Raw genomic sequence first — 15726 nt, 5'->3', positions numbered from 1 at the left:
ACGAAATAAAAAACCCAAACAAAACCAAAATGAAAAATAATACTTCATAAATTGAAAATACTACTTAAGAAAATGAGTAAACAAAAAGAAAAATCAGGAAACTTTTTCAGTAACTCTTACACAAAATCATGCAGCAAAGATACCTATTGTCAGCTATTGTGTGTTACACTGGTCATGTTTTCATGCAAAGGCTGTCACACAGTAATACAGATCATGAAATATTTAGTTCTGGCAGTAAAAATATTTCCTTTGTAAACTAAAACACAGATCCTATTATAGTACAGAGACTGTTTCTAGTTGTTTACCAAATAATTAATGATAAAGGCAAAATGTTATACTTCTCAACTCTTTTATTTTCTGGCTGCTTACAAATTCTAACTGCTCTTTCCCTGACCACAGCACACATCAAAACCACTAGACGTAGCCATTTTAAGTCTCTTCAAGGGACTGACAACAGGAGAGAAACAATACGTAACTGACAAGAGTTTACAAATGTAATAACAGTACAATTACAGAGGTCGGTCTGCTGTGAGAAAAGCTCACACTCACCATGTGCAGATGTAATGGTTTAGTGCCATCAAAGACACTGACATCAGTAAGCATTAACAGCCTCCGCCGGATGTCAGAGGCTCGGAAGCTCACTGTCTGAGTTTGGACTGTAGTTACACAAATACATAAGAACCTCACAATTTCAAGGAGAAGTAAATCCTGCTTTGTCAACTGTTCCTCAGCTAATGGGCTCACAGCACCTGAAAATAAGATTTTCGTGTAAGAAATGTTTCTCCGAGGACAACAGAAAAGGCGGTAACATTTTACGTCTTTACAAAACTACTAGGTTCTCAAAACAGACAAGTTGCTCGTCCTCCTTGTTATCGAGCAGTTAGTGCATCAGTAACAGCTTAAGTGTGCTTCCCACGCCTACAAAGATTTTAACACAGGTTTTAAATTTCTGTGCCCATACACACAGCTGATTTCTCCATCAAGGTTAAAATGAACTCTGTAGAACCATCCACAACTGTGTTCTTCTGTTAACCGTTTCTTAGGATATATTTTAAAGTACAGATTCTAAGCTTCCCCAAACTTGAAATTATGACAATTACTATGTTAATATCCTAATATCCTATGATAATAACCTAAATGAGATAGGTACAGATGTAATTTTCCTGTCACATTTTGGACTCCTGTAAGTTCCTGCAATTGCTAGCTTTATTTATTCACATTATTTATAAGATGTCCGGAGAAGATACTTATAAAGATACTTATTCAACGTGACAAGAAAATAGACCAGCTGCTGTTTGTGACAGTAATATAACACCCAGATTTCCTTCTCAGTCAACAATAAAAAGACATAGTGCTGGTTAAACACTAAGATACACATCATTTTATGCAAGAATTTAAAACAAAAGAGAGCATCAGTACTTGTGGCTCCTAACAGAAATAAACAGACAGATTCATGCTCCTGCCTCTCTGAAGCTCCAGAGATACAAAAAAACTGATCATGTTGAAGGAAGACAAGGCTTTAGAAGGCTCATCAGGAAAAGGAGAAAAATTAAACAGCACTACTTTTAAGAAAATGCAGCACAGTCTAATGAGAGACAGGTGTTCTACAGACACTTCTTTTAGTCTCTTCTTTGCCAAAACTTCTGCCTGGCTTTGAAAAAGTTAGCTAGCTTCTCTTCTTGCATTTTATTACTTATAAAAAATAAACTTCTCCTTTCTAAATGAGCTAGAACATTTCATTAACACCTTTAAAACACTGATGAGAATTAACTGCTTAGGAAATACCTGGTTCAACCACTATCTGTTTCAACTACTAATACAGCACAACTTTGTATCTTGCTATCTTTCAAGCAAAGACCAATTTGTAAAATCAAGCTTTTGCAAGTAATTTTGGACATAGAGAAGACTCACCTGTTGCAGTTTGCATATCACCAGATTCATGTGTATCACTGATGTCAGTCACTGAACGATTATCAAACAGATCATCAGATACCTGGTTATCTACTTCCATTATACTCTCCTCAGGATCATTCCTGAGATCCACTTCTCCCAGTACGCTTGGTTTTCCAGTAGCTGTCATCTGGCAAAAACGCCACACCCTTTTAAAGCTGGCTTTTAAAGACAGAAGAAACAGTGCAGGCACAGCACAAGAGACACTACAGTTTCTCAGTGAACTGGAGTAGGTAATGACAGTAAGAGTTACATGAAATTGATGAATTCCATCCTTTGGGGTAAACCTGTCATCTACACATATGAACCATCTCAACTATTCTCTTTAGGACATAAGCTTTCTCAGAGAGATACTCATCTCTGTGTCAGTTTTTTTAAAACAGCTCTCCCTACAAGACCCAAAAACTTCTCATTATACTTCATAATTCCAGAGAAATGAAAAGGCATGTGACTTTTTTGGGGACACATTTAATTACTACTCTCCCTACAGAATGACAAGAAGGTAAAACTCTCTGCTCTTCCTCATCTTTAAAAATAAAGGAATTTGCCCACCTAGACCTGACTGCAATGTGTCAAAAAGAGAAGTTTTAAGAATTTTGCTAAACACAGTGAAGTGCCACACTACTACTTTTCCCGGTGAGCTATTTACAGTTAAATAGTCACATAATAAACACCAAAAAAACCCTTTAAAAATGCATTAAACGCCGTGTGTTATAGCTTTTTTTGTATATACTTATACTATAACAAAGTATTAAAAAAATGAAAAATAGAATAATTTTGGTTTTTAATGTGAACTGGAATGCTAACCTTGATCACACGTTATCCATCTGCTCTCCCTAAGCCTGTGTTCAAATGCTAAAGAAAAATGCTTCCAGTTAGGAATTCTCTATAAAACTCAATGAATTTTTATTTTTTTTCAATAATACGTATCTTGCTTGGTTTGCCTCCAAATTATTGTGCTGTAAAAACAATCCTCTCACAGAAGAACACTGCATTTTGAAACAGACAGAATGTACTTACGAGATTTTTGCAAATATCTATGAGATCGTTCATAAATTTTGATGTTAACAAACGCAGGAATATAGTAGACAATATCTTATTAGCACTGTTCTGTAAGAAAGCAAGATATACGGATAGGCTAATTAATTTTTTTCCAGGAGCCATATGTATGATATTTAACTTTGTGATCTCATTAATGAACAAAGAAATAAAAACTCCTTCATAAACTTTTACCTTGGTGCAATTGCACAAACATTTTGTATACTGCATTATCAAAGTCCTCAGAGAGTTGACATGGGTATCTTCATTTAGTTTGTTTTTTGACTGAGAAATGCTTTCTCCAGCATAGTGAATGAGAGACTAGTAAAAACACAACATGGTTGAAAAACCTCAGTTAAATGCCTTTGTACATTCGCACATACACATCACACACAAAAAGAAAAAAGGATACGATTCTCATTCATACAGCTTTGATATTCATAGTGTGCAACAAAAACCTGGCCTAGGTGTGCTTGAAACACTAATATTTTCATCGCAAAAGAAAAATACAGCATATGCCCATAATGTGTAAGTTTGAGGGGTTCCTGTAAGCAAGAAACTACCTCAGATAGTAGTAACAACAATAATAGCAGCAGTAGCTGTCTTCATAGTGGCTTGAAACATCAAATTATCTTAAATTCCTGCATAAAAGACCTAAAAATGAAAGGACTTGTTATCCTATAAGTAGGCCTTGGTCTACACGTCCAGGACAATTCCATTTTTTTAAAAGGTGTAACTCAGAAATGTAACAATACTTAGAATAATCTGTACTGTAAAACTGGCCTCCTGGTATACTGACAATTTCAGTGACTCTTTCACAGAGAAACACATTTAAACCTCTCTAAACTGCCTTTTCTAAGCAGAAATCAGTGCTCTGAAAATGTGTCAATGTGAGCAGAATTTTAAGATTTAATTTAATTCTTTATCTTATTTTTAATAGCTCCCAAATGCATTACTGCTTACCTTAGCATTCTGGAACAACTCTGATTTACAGGCATCCTCTTCTTTAAATATACCAGTGTAGCAATAGCAACCAAGAACACCAACCAAGAGACTGACACATCGGACAAGGTGTTCAGCAGCAAGAACCTTAGACTAAATCAAATACACGGTATAAATACCATTAGTTTATCACCACAAAATACAGAATTATTTAGTCATTTTTAAACAATTTATATGCGAAGATTTGCATCCTAGTGTTTGGCATCGCAGCTGCCTCAGCTCCTGAACAAGTTCTTTCAGCTCTCCATGTTATAATACTAGCTGTATGTCCCCTGGTCCTTAGGCTTCCATCCTTCAAACCACTTTTAATTCCCTCTCTCCTTTAGATTCCATCACGGCAATACTTCCAAGCTCTTGGCATGTACTCTGTTTATCTCACCTTCTGCAAGGACACAAGACAGTACTAGCAAGTCAGGAACTGGATCACAGGATAGTTCAGACTCAGCAGGTCTCTGGTCCAACCTCCTGCATACAGCGGGGTCAATTTAAGGTCAAAATAGGTTACTCAACGCTTGATCCAGTCAGGACTTGAAAACCTCAGAGGAGGCAGACTGTACAACCTCTCAGGCGAGGTAACCTGTGCCACAGACTGACTGTCCTCACATAGATAAAATTCTTCTTGTACAAGCATGAACTTCTCTTGACTCTGCCTGCTGTCTCACATTCCTGTAATAAATCACTGTGAATGAAGAGCATGGCTCTCTCTTTCAGATAATCTTATAGGAACTGGTAGGGTCCCCCAAAGCCAGTTCTGCTCCAGGCTGAACAAGCCCAGTTTCTTCTGTCTTCCCTCCATAGGGCCAAGTGCTGGAGCTCCCACCATCTCAGAGGCCTCCACTGAAGGCATCACATGTCTGTTTTGCACTGAAAGGCCCCAAACTGCGTGCCATCTAAAGGCAAAGAGTGAAGGGGGATAACCAGGTCCCTTGAGCACTGGCTCTACTCTTTTTCATGTAGCCTGTATTTGCAGCTTTCTTTACAATTATACCTTTATAGAGTTGCTTCCTTTTACAAAACCTAGTTAAGACCTCTATGTCTCAGGCTAATTTGGCTGAAAACTGGAAAGAACTCGCAGCATTACAGGGGCACAGAAGTTGAAACCAACATCACAAAAGCAGGGTAACTGGTTCATGTGGCAACTTGGTACATGCTTACACTTCGATACAGCTACTACATACTTACACATACTTATGAAAACTATGGATATTTTGTGAATTATGTAAATAATTTGCCTTGAAAATATATTGTTTGGGAGCACAAATATAATGATGTAACAGTAATTTCTAACTTACCTTAGGAGCACAATTGCTTAAAAGCTTTTCTGACATTGCTAAAAGGCAATTCTCCAGTGTTTCCCTAAGATTTTGGTTGATGGCAAGTCTTGAACCAGTCACGTTTTTATCTGCAACATTTACTGCAAAGTTAGTGAAAATATCCATTTCATCAAATGTTGTCTGCAGGTACAGCTCTTCGACATCAGAAAAACCGTTTTCTTCTTTACTCTGCACATGTTGCTCACTTGAAGAAGAGAGATAGTTTTTACTTTAGCAGCCGGTATACAACTTACAAGTTTTTAAAAGAATTATTTAAATATAAGAAATAAACAAAAGTAAAGTAAAATATTTTATCTTTTTGTGCTTCCAAACTCTGGTTGACCTTTAATTTTTGACGTGACTTTCACCAGCTCTAACTCAACTGCAAGGAAACATGAAGCCTGCAAACAGATCACACCTCCTACTGCAGTTCATATGGAAGCATCTTTTTTGTGTCAAGATCTCTGACCTCAGCCTAGTTTACATAACTGGAGGAGGAATTCATAAAACCCCTAAAACTAGAATTTTTAACTTTTAGTAGGAAAGTCTTATCTTGCATTAGAAACATTGATACACATTTTAGTTTCATTAAGAGGGAACTAGATATAGTCCAAAAGCTTGAACATACACATTGGCGAAACACGCAGCAGCACTCCTAGCTTAAGTATCTATAATTATTAATTTAAAAACATACCATTTAGCATCATTTTGGAAGAAGTTCATAGCAGCTCTACAGTTCTTCATTGTAAGACTCACAAGAATTTTTTGTAATACGAGATGAGGAAAATCACTGTGAAGAAAGAAAATGTTTTTGTATTGTCTTGCAATCAGACAAGCTCTTATGATTCCTGAAGTGCATCAAACGTTAGGCAGATTAACCGTTTTCCAGAAGAAAACCCTAAGTTTACACCGAATATTTCTAACACATAGATCATGTATCTTGAATGATATAGACAGATAACTAAATTAGGTCCCCAGAATCACATTCTACAGTAAGCTTAAAAACCCCATAAACTCTATGGAAGCATTAACATAAGAAAATTCTGCATTAACATAATACACTTTTCCCTGCGCAGTTTTCTGTGTTATAGGGTGAGCCTACATGTAAAATTATGCCCCGAAGATTTTACCTGCAGAGCACAGGAGGCAATTCTGCACATTCTTCTATCTCTTCCTCCAAATTGCAGGACAGGAGCCATTTCATTATTGCCTCCCTTAATGCAGAATCAAGATTTCTTTCAGAAATATTATGTTCCATTCCTGTGTCCAAATTTTCTGGCATGGAGTAGGCAGACATCACTAATGATAAACAACATACAGAAGAGCTGTAACAAAAATGGAACGGGATTTGTGAGAAACAACATGGTATTTGTTGACCAGCACTCTAAAGCAAAGTCAGTATTTCTCCATGCACAAGAATCATCAAGTACATAAGCACGCATGCTGGTTAACACTTTCATTAAAATCTTTGCATTTTAGTTTTTCTTGGCTATTACAGACATTTCTGATCTATTTTAAAGACTGTTTCAGAACATTTATTTCAGAATAAAAATTTAAAAGAAAATACACCTTTTTATTTCAAAAAATCAACAGATCTGCCAGTCAGATTTTAAATTTTTAGTCCATTTTAAATGTGAAGATGCTTGCCTTTCCTCTTCTGCCTCTTGCTTTCAGACTTACATACTTATGGTCACTTTAAATGCTTAAAAGACAAAAGTGTGCAGTTCTTAAATAGAAATAGAGCCACAACAACAATAATATTGAGTGGTTTTGGTTTCACATTAAAGAGGAATGTGAATCAGACCCAAAACACTATCCTTGCTTCCATTTTACCTTGAAGGCTTGCATGCAGGTCCTGAAAAGATCTTCCACAGTTCTTTATCTGTCACGACAATGTTTCCTTGAATCATAGCTCCAAGTAGCCCAAAGCTCTCCACTTCAATTTGCTGGAAGCTTACACTGCGAATGGTAAGAGTCCAAATCTTTGCCCAGGTTCTCTGGAGCTCCAACTTGTGGGTGCTTTTCAAATCAGTTTTCTGGGTTTGGCACAAAGCTACCTCTGTGAGACACTTCAGCACGTATCGGGTCCTCTCTCCTCGGCGCTGCTGAGGCAGTAACTGGTGAAGTACATTGAGCAAGGGAGGTAGCTCATTGCTAGGAAGACTCATGGGATACTTTGATATTAATTGAGTTGTAATCTGTAACCTTGAAAATAGAAAGTGAAGTAATTAACAGCAAACATACAGAAATTTCCATTTTCAGGAGTAAATTAACAAAGCCTTCTCCGATTGCCACTTCATGTTTATACTTTCCAGTATTGAGCTGATTTGTTTACTATCAAAATATACAGATTCAGTATTTCTACCATTTTCACTTGTAAAGTCTGCACATCTAGCCTCACTATCACTAATAATTTCTTACAACTGACTTCACTGATTTTGATTTCTTACAAGCCAAGTTCACACATTTCTGACCTCAAGCAAACAAATTTTCAGGCCAAAAAATATATTTTTCTCCTTCTGGACTAGCCTGTTATAAACTCTGACACAGAGAAGGACCTCAAAGGTGAAATTACACGAAGAGGAAAACATTACAGCAACATCTCTGCAGACAGGAAAATGAAAAGATGTTTAGCTGGGAATGGTATGTTGGAAGAATTTTGTTTATAGCAATGGTTGCAGCTGGAGTCAAAAACACGGTGGGATTCTTGGGGCTGTCCTGTGCAGGGCCAGGAGTTGGGTCCTTCTTGGCCCCTTACAAACTCAGGATATGAAATTACAGTACTTGCAGTATTTTTTGACCATTGGCACCTCCACACAGAACAGCATGTTAACTTCTCACCTGGATCCTAAACAGCCATTTTGCCCCCATACCACAAGCAGTAAACACACACACACACAAAAACCTGTCACCCCAGCTCAGGAACCAATTCATAAGCAGCTACGCTGCTGTGGTATCTTGTACAGCAGTTTCCAGGAAAAGTCAGAAAGACAGAGAGGCACAGTAACAGCAAAAAACATCCAGCGTGATCCATTTTAGTTAAACAATGAACATGCCTGGGCTCAGGGCTACAACTGGTAGGTTCTGGAAAAGTCCATCTGTGGTCTTTTAAAAGTAATGACTCCTTGCTACACTCATTGCTAGAGAGTCCTCCTGCAACAGTCAGAAGGACATAAGGCTATACCTCCAGTTCATGGCAAGCATAATACTCCTCAATCGAAGTCCAAGGTAAAAAGCCAGGCCTTGCAACAGTTTTCAGGCCAGGTATTACAGAAAACTGCATGAACTAGTCCAAAATGGCCAAACTGTCAATGGTTGCTATGCTATGACACAGCCAGAGTAAGACAGCAGTAAATACCATGTAATTCCCTAATACTCATAAAATGGATCACAGACAATGCTTACATAAAGAATGGTAATATCTAGCACAAAAGACAGGTAAAAAATCAAAGACAGTAATATCTTATACACTACAACAGTTTACCAGGCCTCATTTGTTATTTGCTAGGAAATTAAAGATGAAAAGTTTTTAAGGCAAAAGTACCAAGAGCAGTACTCACTGCTTTCCAAATACTGTGAGAATCTAAGTTCAGTTATTAGATATATAATTATAGCATGTGCAGACACCCAACTTGAACGCACAACATATTCAGGAGAGTGTTAAATGTAAAAAGATGTCTGGAGTGATACTTTTTTCACGTAAAGATGTTATTACCAAGGTATGACATCAAAATCCTTCTGGGACATTTGCACGTTGTCTCGAATGACCCCCCAGCCTAGTTCAATCCTCCTGCGCTTGTTTGGTACTGTGTCCTCACTGGGCTCTCTTTGGGTAACAGCAAATGACTGGGTAATTTCAAGGACTTTGGTATCCTCTGTAAAAACCTTTTATTAAGAGAAATTTAGAAGTACACAAATGAAAAAAAAAAAAAAAAGTCAGCATTTACAAGAAAACTGAAATGCCAACCTAAACTAGTCCATTTTTTTACTGTATATAAAGCCTCTTAAGAGGGAATCAGAATTATTATTTATTATTCTTTACTGTAACAAGACCTCTGCTTATAGCCTAACAAGAAACTGCAGTGAAATCCAGTATACTACACTTCTAAGCTGTACAAAATTAACAACTAAACACAACAAAACACAGATAAAAAGTATGAATATCTCAGTAAATTCTTCTGAGGAATAATTGAGTCATACTACTTTAAAAGGCAAAACATACAACTCAGTAATTACATAGTCAAGTTTATATTAAAAAAAAAGTTACCTGATGACAAATATCAGCCATTAACTCAATTAAATTTTCCTTTACAGCAATATTACGAGAGCCTGAAGAATACTTTCCTCTACTACTGATGAGATTTATTTCATTCACGAGAAGATCATACAGGTTATGCAAGATACTTTGCCATTTTGTTAAGTCATATGCACCTGTACACGCAAAAACAATGAAAACATAACGTGTATCACCCACTCACTATGTAAACTTAACCAGGCAGTGCAAAATTCAGCCAAAATCAGGAAAAAGCATACAAACTTCAACACTTATAGGCCTGCAAACCAAGTTCTATAATGGAGAATGGATAAAGTTAAAAAGTGAAAAAGTTAAGAGAGAACTTAATCAGCACACACAAGTAATTAAGGTAGGAATTATGTTTCTAGTGAACAATTCTTCATCTAATTGGAAAAAATACAGTAAAATGCAATGGATATATTTGTACAAAGTAAAAAAAAAAACCCTTAAAAATTATGCTAGAACTAAAATAGGCCATGGCAAACACAATTACTGAGTGATATTGTCTGAGCAGTTTTATAGTATAAGGCACACTTAATTGAGAGTAGTAATCTCTGGTCTTTAATAGATCGGGTACGATACCAAAATATGTGGCAATCTAAAGAATTATTTCCCTTCTACAGAGACTCAGTGTTTTGATTTAGTAAATCAAATCGCCTTTTGACTAAAAAAAAATCCCCCCCCCCCCGAGTTTTAAAGGACTTCACAAAACTAATATTCTCTTGATGCATAAAATTTGGAAACCCTTTTTCACTTTCACTCAGCATTAACCTAAAGCAAAAAACTACTGTCAGATAATCATCACTTCCATCAATGGTTCCAAGACTCGGTATCAAAATTCAGAGTAGGTACACTAAATTCAACAATCACATACAGCAGTAAGAAAAAAAATGGAGTTTTTTATTGTACCTCTTCCCTGAGTTTTTGCACCCTTTGGATGATGAATATGAACTTGGAGACGAAATAACTCAATTATTGATTCCTTCAGGGAATCCTTTGGTCTATAGTGAGTCCATATATAAAGCAACGTTGGCAAAATTTCTTCCCCTACTTTACAAATCTGTATGCGACAGTTGTCAGCAAACTTATTGCAGAAGATATTCATTGCTCCAACAATATGATCCAGGCCTGCACTATTCTTCTCCTGTCTGTAACATAAATCAAACATGTACACTTCCAAAAGAAAGAGTCTGATTTCTTTTCATAAGAACTGTTCAAATGTAAATACTAGCAAGTAACTACATTCAGAATATTATTTGCCTAACAAATGCAGAAGTTATTAGTTTTTTAAACAAGTTATTACATTGGCATTCAAAGACAGAACAAAATATATCTAAAGAAGTAGTACCTGTTATTACTCAATACCAATCTCATTACTTAAATACTTAAAATTATTTATTTTCTAAAAGTAGGTACTAGCATACAAAAGGAGCACTTGCAACATACCTTGCAGATTGCATTGCTTTTGAAAAGAAGATAAGCATATCAGAACTCAACCCGTCAGTTTGGAAGCAGTACCCCCTCATAAGTGTGTGAATTACCCTAGCCACCAAGACTCTACTAATATTTCCAGAAGGCTTGAGGTATAACTGGCCATACAGGATCAGCAACTCTGCAAATGTATTAAAAAAAACACAAATATAATAGAGAATTACATTAAAAGAAGTTTGATGAAAAATAATACAATAAAGATACAGCAACCACCACTGTGTGGTTAACAGCTGGAATTTATGCTTTTACTTTCAACTGCACCAGAACCCTGATTTTATAAAGAGAAATCTGACTTCCTCATTGTACCCCAAGAGTTACAAGCAAGCATTAAAAAAAATCACTAAAAAAGGTTATGGTAACATTTACAAAGCTCATATATCTCTCAGTCAATAAAAGCAACTTGTTTCCTTTAATGGATTAAAGTCTGTCTTCCTTTAGATTCATGGTCTTCAGTGCTGCCTCACTCCTGTAACTAAATTACACTGCACCCCTTATGATCTAATGTCAAAATTTCTTCTGTAACCCTTCCAGCTTTTGTCCATACACAGACTCAGCTAACTTCCATGTTCCTAAACAAACTAACCACCACACAGAAATCCCTATAGGCTCCTGGCTTCTTGCCTCATTCCCTACCCACTTAGGCTCAATTCTACCTAAGTACCCTGTTCTTGTTCCCTGTTTATTGCTCTGAACTCCAGCTTCCAGCCTCCCTATCTGCTCACTCCTTGTTTTCGCTTTCCATTCCAATAGCGAATTCTATTCCAATTCCATGGAGGCTGACAGCATTCCTAGTATCAGGCAGTGCTCTCATACGGTTCCAGCTTCCCCTTCAATCTTCAACTTCCAGTTCTATCTCCACAGCCAAATTGTACCAACTTCTTTAACTTTGGAGATCTCATCCTCAGGCTCTTTAATTACCCAACCACACAGAATCACAGAAAGATTTAGGTTAGAAGGGACCACAAAGATCATCTAGTTCCAACCCCCCTGCCATGGGCAGGGACACTTTTCACTAGACCAGGTAGGTCACAGCTCCATCCAACCTGGCCTTGAACTCTTCTAGAAATCTCCCACCCTGAATGATTCCATTTCAGTTGCTCTGCTTTGCCAGTCCTCAGCAGGGTTTTCTTGCCTCCCTTTTCACTCCCAGTATCACCAGACCCCTCTTCTGAGTTCTTTACAGGCTTATTTCTATTCTGTAGTTAAGCCACTCTCTTCAAGTGGCAAAGCAGAGCATTTTCTCATAAAATGCCTTCAGAAATCCAAACTCTGACTTCAAAGCACTCCTCTACATACAATACTTCTAAACTTTCTCCACAACTGCACATGCAACATCCAACAAACTAGACTATAAAACTTCTAATGCCCCTTTTTCTTTTCAAAATACTATCAACAAATGTAAAAAGGTGAGTTGAGAGATTAGTAGATGTCAGATAATTCAGAATACATAAACATTCTTCTCCATGCTAAAGAAATGAACTGTCAAATTGTAGTCAGATCCAATCCTCTGAAAAGTTAAAAACTATCTGTGCATTTCCACTCAGTTCAGGTTGCATGCTCTATCATTACTCAACTTTTACATCTCTTTTTTGCTATTTACATCTTAAGCTTTACAATTTTTCTTTACATACGACATGTGCATAGGAGAACAGCCACTCATTGTTTCTTTAGGACCTTCATAAGCCATCAAAACTCAGATAATAAAACTTAAAAGTAACACATTGACTGTATCAAACCTATACCAGCCAGTTTCTAATAACTTGCAAACAACTGCACACCAACATTAACTTTACTGAGGTTTTCTCCAGCACACATATTCCATGGATTTGCTATAGGTGTTAAGCCCTGGGCAGACCATGCACACGTAGCCTGATTGTAAATAAACACACATGTTTAAGCAAGCAACAGACAAACAGTGTGCAGAAAGAAAAAAAAAAATCAATTCCAAATCTCTGTTGCTTTGTTTATTTCAACTGTAAGCCTTCAAGACTGACACTGCTTCACTCCATATTTTGAGTAGTATCTCATACCACAGGGCCTCAAACGAATTAAAATGCATCTAACCACGTTTCTGTTGCAGGAAAAGAGATTTCTAAGTAGGTTTAAAAACGTTACCTGACCACTGGTGCTGGGATATCGCACACCAGTATTTCCTTACTGAGAGGATATCTTTTAGGAGTATGTTACTACAGTCAGAACCGTATGCAGCACAACTTGTTGGATCCCTCATAATTTCCATGACGTAAATCAGAAGTTCCTGACATTTCAGCCTCGGTCCTCCTACATGAAGAAACAACATGAGACTGCTTAATTTACCCAAATTAACCCAAAGAAATCTGTAATTCTTTGTAAGTGTTATCTAATAAAAAAAGAAAAAACCCAACCCAAAACCTACAGTTCTGAAACAGTTCTGTCAGAAAATATCTTCTTAAACTAATTGTTTCTAAGAAAGAAACTATTTATGAGAGGATATATCAGTTATAGACAACTTGAATAACTAGAAAAAGGCACTGTGAGCATCCACAAGGACAGAGAAGGAGCACAAAGGACTGATTCACATTAAGATATTTAAATAGCAAACATCTGTAAGCGAGCAAGATGAACCCTACACTAGTAACTGGTAAAAATTCAAACCTGAAAGCAAAGTACCAAATTAAAACAGTAACTCTATATGATAATACAAATAACTGACTTTTATTAGCACATCTGATGAAGTATTTGACCAGGCTTCCAACTTCTTGTATCTTTTTCTGTCTCGTAGTTTGGGTTGAAGCAGATGCATTTGGTTTTGTCTGCTGCAGATTTCTAATTTCTTTCTGGAAATATTTCTGCAAGACACTTCAAAAATAAAAGAGATATTAACCAAGGATCTGCTCATTTATGATTGAAGTAAAATAGGTGAATGCTGATTTAGCCTAAAATGCCAGTTCCTGTTCTTCTCACAACTCGAATTATCAAAGACCAGAACCAACTGATATATATTACAGTCCAAGCATGATGGAAACAGTCTATAAAAGGACCTGTAAGTTTTGAAGATAATCTAGAAGCAACTGAAATAGGAACCAAACTTTCATTTAAACTTTGCACAATGATAAACACACAACTTAAAATTAGCAAAAAAAAGCGATGCTGTCTTTTTATTTAGGCTGCAACACTCTACAGCAAAATAATAAAAAATACTTATCACTGCTTTTATTCAGGAAAACCTTCAAGTCCTATTTCTCCATGACTTAAAGTTAATATATGGATTGTATTTCAGATCTATGAACAGATTAGACTTTTCACTGGCTTTGTCACTGGCAATTGCTACATATTTTCTGGCCTACCATTTGGTACTCAGTTTAGAGTTTCTATTTTTGCATTCCTCTTGTGTATTTCTAATGTATTATTGACTGTCTCAAAAGCAACACACAAAATTCGCCAAATACTTCTTACAATATTTTTGGTACACCTATAAAACAAGAACTATTGCAATACTGTCCAATTAAAAAACATAACGGAAAGCTGACCAGACCAGTTTTCATGTTATGAAAACTAATTTTATGAAGACTAATACTTCAGATCAACTTTTAACATGAAATTTAACAGTGGTTGAAGCTGCTGTAAGAAGTTATCACACTCATGCTCAGTCACATCTTATAGTACACCTGATGCGGACCGTATCAAAGATTGGCCTCTACAGACCTCAGCATATCATTTTTTCCTTCACAAGCCACAGTCCTTTTACTGTGTCTTGAAGAATTCAGCAACACAAAAATCTTCAACACAACTATCTGTAATCCGCATAGGAACTAAACCTTGACAATGAGATGCAAAGGATAATTTTCAATAAAAGAAAGTAACTATTATTTTTGCAAGGAAAAGCAACCACCAATTAATGATTACTTTCCTAGAAGTCTTCTTTAAGTGTTGCATTTTTGGCTACTTTAAATTTACTTCCTTTAGGGACTAACATAAGGAATTTCTTGTTTACCAGCTGTCAAGAAGTTTAAATCAATATGCAGAAACATAAGCATTAAAATAGGCCTGACAAACAAAAGAATGATGTTCTATTTAAGAAAATTGCAACCATTCACAAAGAAAAAATAAAGGAACTACCTAAATACAGCATCCCAGTTGAGTTGCTTTCCTTGCTTAAAATCAGAATTCCGGTCCAGCTGGCGAACTGTTTCAGAGTCACAGAGAAGTCTCTTGAAATTTTCAACTTCCTTCTGAAAACGTATTTCGAGAAAAAGAAATTTAATGATTCCCTTCATTGCTAATTGGGGAACACACTCCAAAAAGAAAACTTGTTACCCTTCGCTCCACAGCTTTCTCATTTTCAAGGCGACGACAACAAACAAGCAGATCATGTAATGCAAGACTCATAGTTCAGTTTAAAGAATAGTCATTTGTATCTGCAAACAGAAGAAATATATAAAACAGTAATTATTTAAAATACAACCAAGTAAAAAAATTGAGAATGCAAAATATTGAAACTCCAGTATGGCACACAATCACGGTGTTATATATTTCACTGAAAAGCTCATTTGTGTCTGGATTAGTGGTCCTCTTGGTCACAAGACTGAAGCAGTTTCACATCAAGAATATAATCTACTCCCACAGACAACAGTCAAAGAGCAACTGCAAAGACCCCCT

At 36.4% G+C, this 15726-nt stretch overlaps 1 protein-coding gene across 2 annotated transcripts in view; it reads right to left on the bottom strand.

The window, feature by feature from the left end:
- The window catches only part of ATM (ATM serine/threonine kinase), a 62028-nt gene that overhangs the window by 44568 nt on the left and 1734 nt on the right, over positions 1-15726 (bottom strand). For both annotated transcript variants that reach the window (XM_027900526.1, XM_027900536.1), the window contains exons 2-18: positions 15385-15485; positions 15187-15299; positions 13781-13926; positions 13204-13368; positions 11044-11209; positions 10507-10745; positions 9571-9734; positions 9019-9188; positions 7137-7508; positions 6434-6628; positions 5998-6093; positions 5283-5508; positions 3952-4083; positions 3184-3309; positions 2971-3060; positions 1912-2080; positions 550-749 (exon numbers count right to left, since the gene is read on the bottom strand). In XM_027900526.1, coding sequence (XP_027756327.1) covers positions 550-749; positions 1912-2080; positions 2971-3060; positions 3184-3309; positions 3952-4083; positions 5283-5508; positions 5998-6093; positions 6434-6628; positions 7137-7508; positions 9019-9188; positions 9571-9734; positions 10507-10745; positions 11044-11209; positions 13204-13368; positions 13781-13926; positions 15187-15299; positions 15385-15456 — 2841 coding nt within the window. In that variant the 5' untranslated portion in view covers positions 15457-15485. The remainder of the gene's footprint in view (positions 1-549; positions 750-1911; positions 2081-2970; positions 3061-3183; positions 3310-3951; positions 4084-5282; positions 5509-5997; positions 6094-6433; positions 6629-7136; positions 7509-9018; positions 9189-9570; positions 9735-10506; positions 10746-11043; positions 11210-13203; positions 13369-13780; positions 13927-15186; positions 15300-15384; positions 15486-15726) is intronic.

Source organism: Empidonax traillii, unplaced genomic scaffold (genome assembly GCF_003031625.1).
Source record: "Empidonax traillii isolate 1590-97213 ecotype Southwest subspecies unplaced genomic scaffold, ASM303162v1 scaffold21:size2437335, whole genome shotgun sequence".
Taxonomy (NCBI): domain Eukaryota; kingdom Metazoa; phylum Chordata; class Aves; order Passeriformes; family Tyrannidae; genus Empidonax; species Empidonax traillii.
Note: the sequence above shows the minus strand (reverse complement) of the source record. Positions and strands in the feature narration are given on the sequence as shown.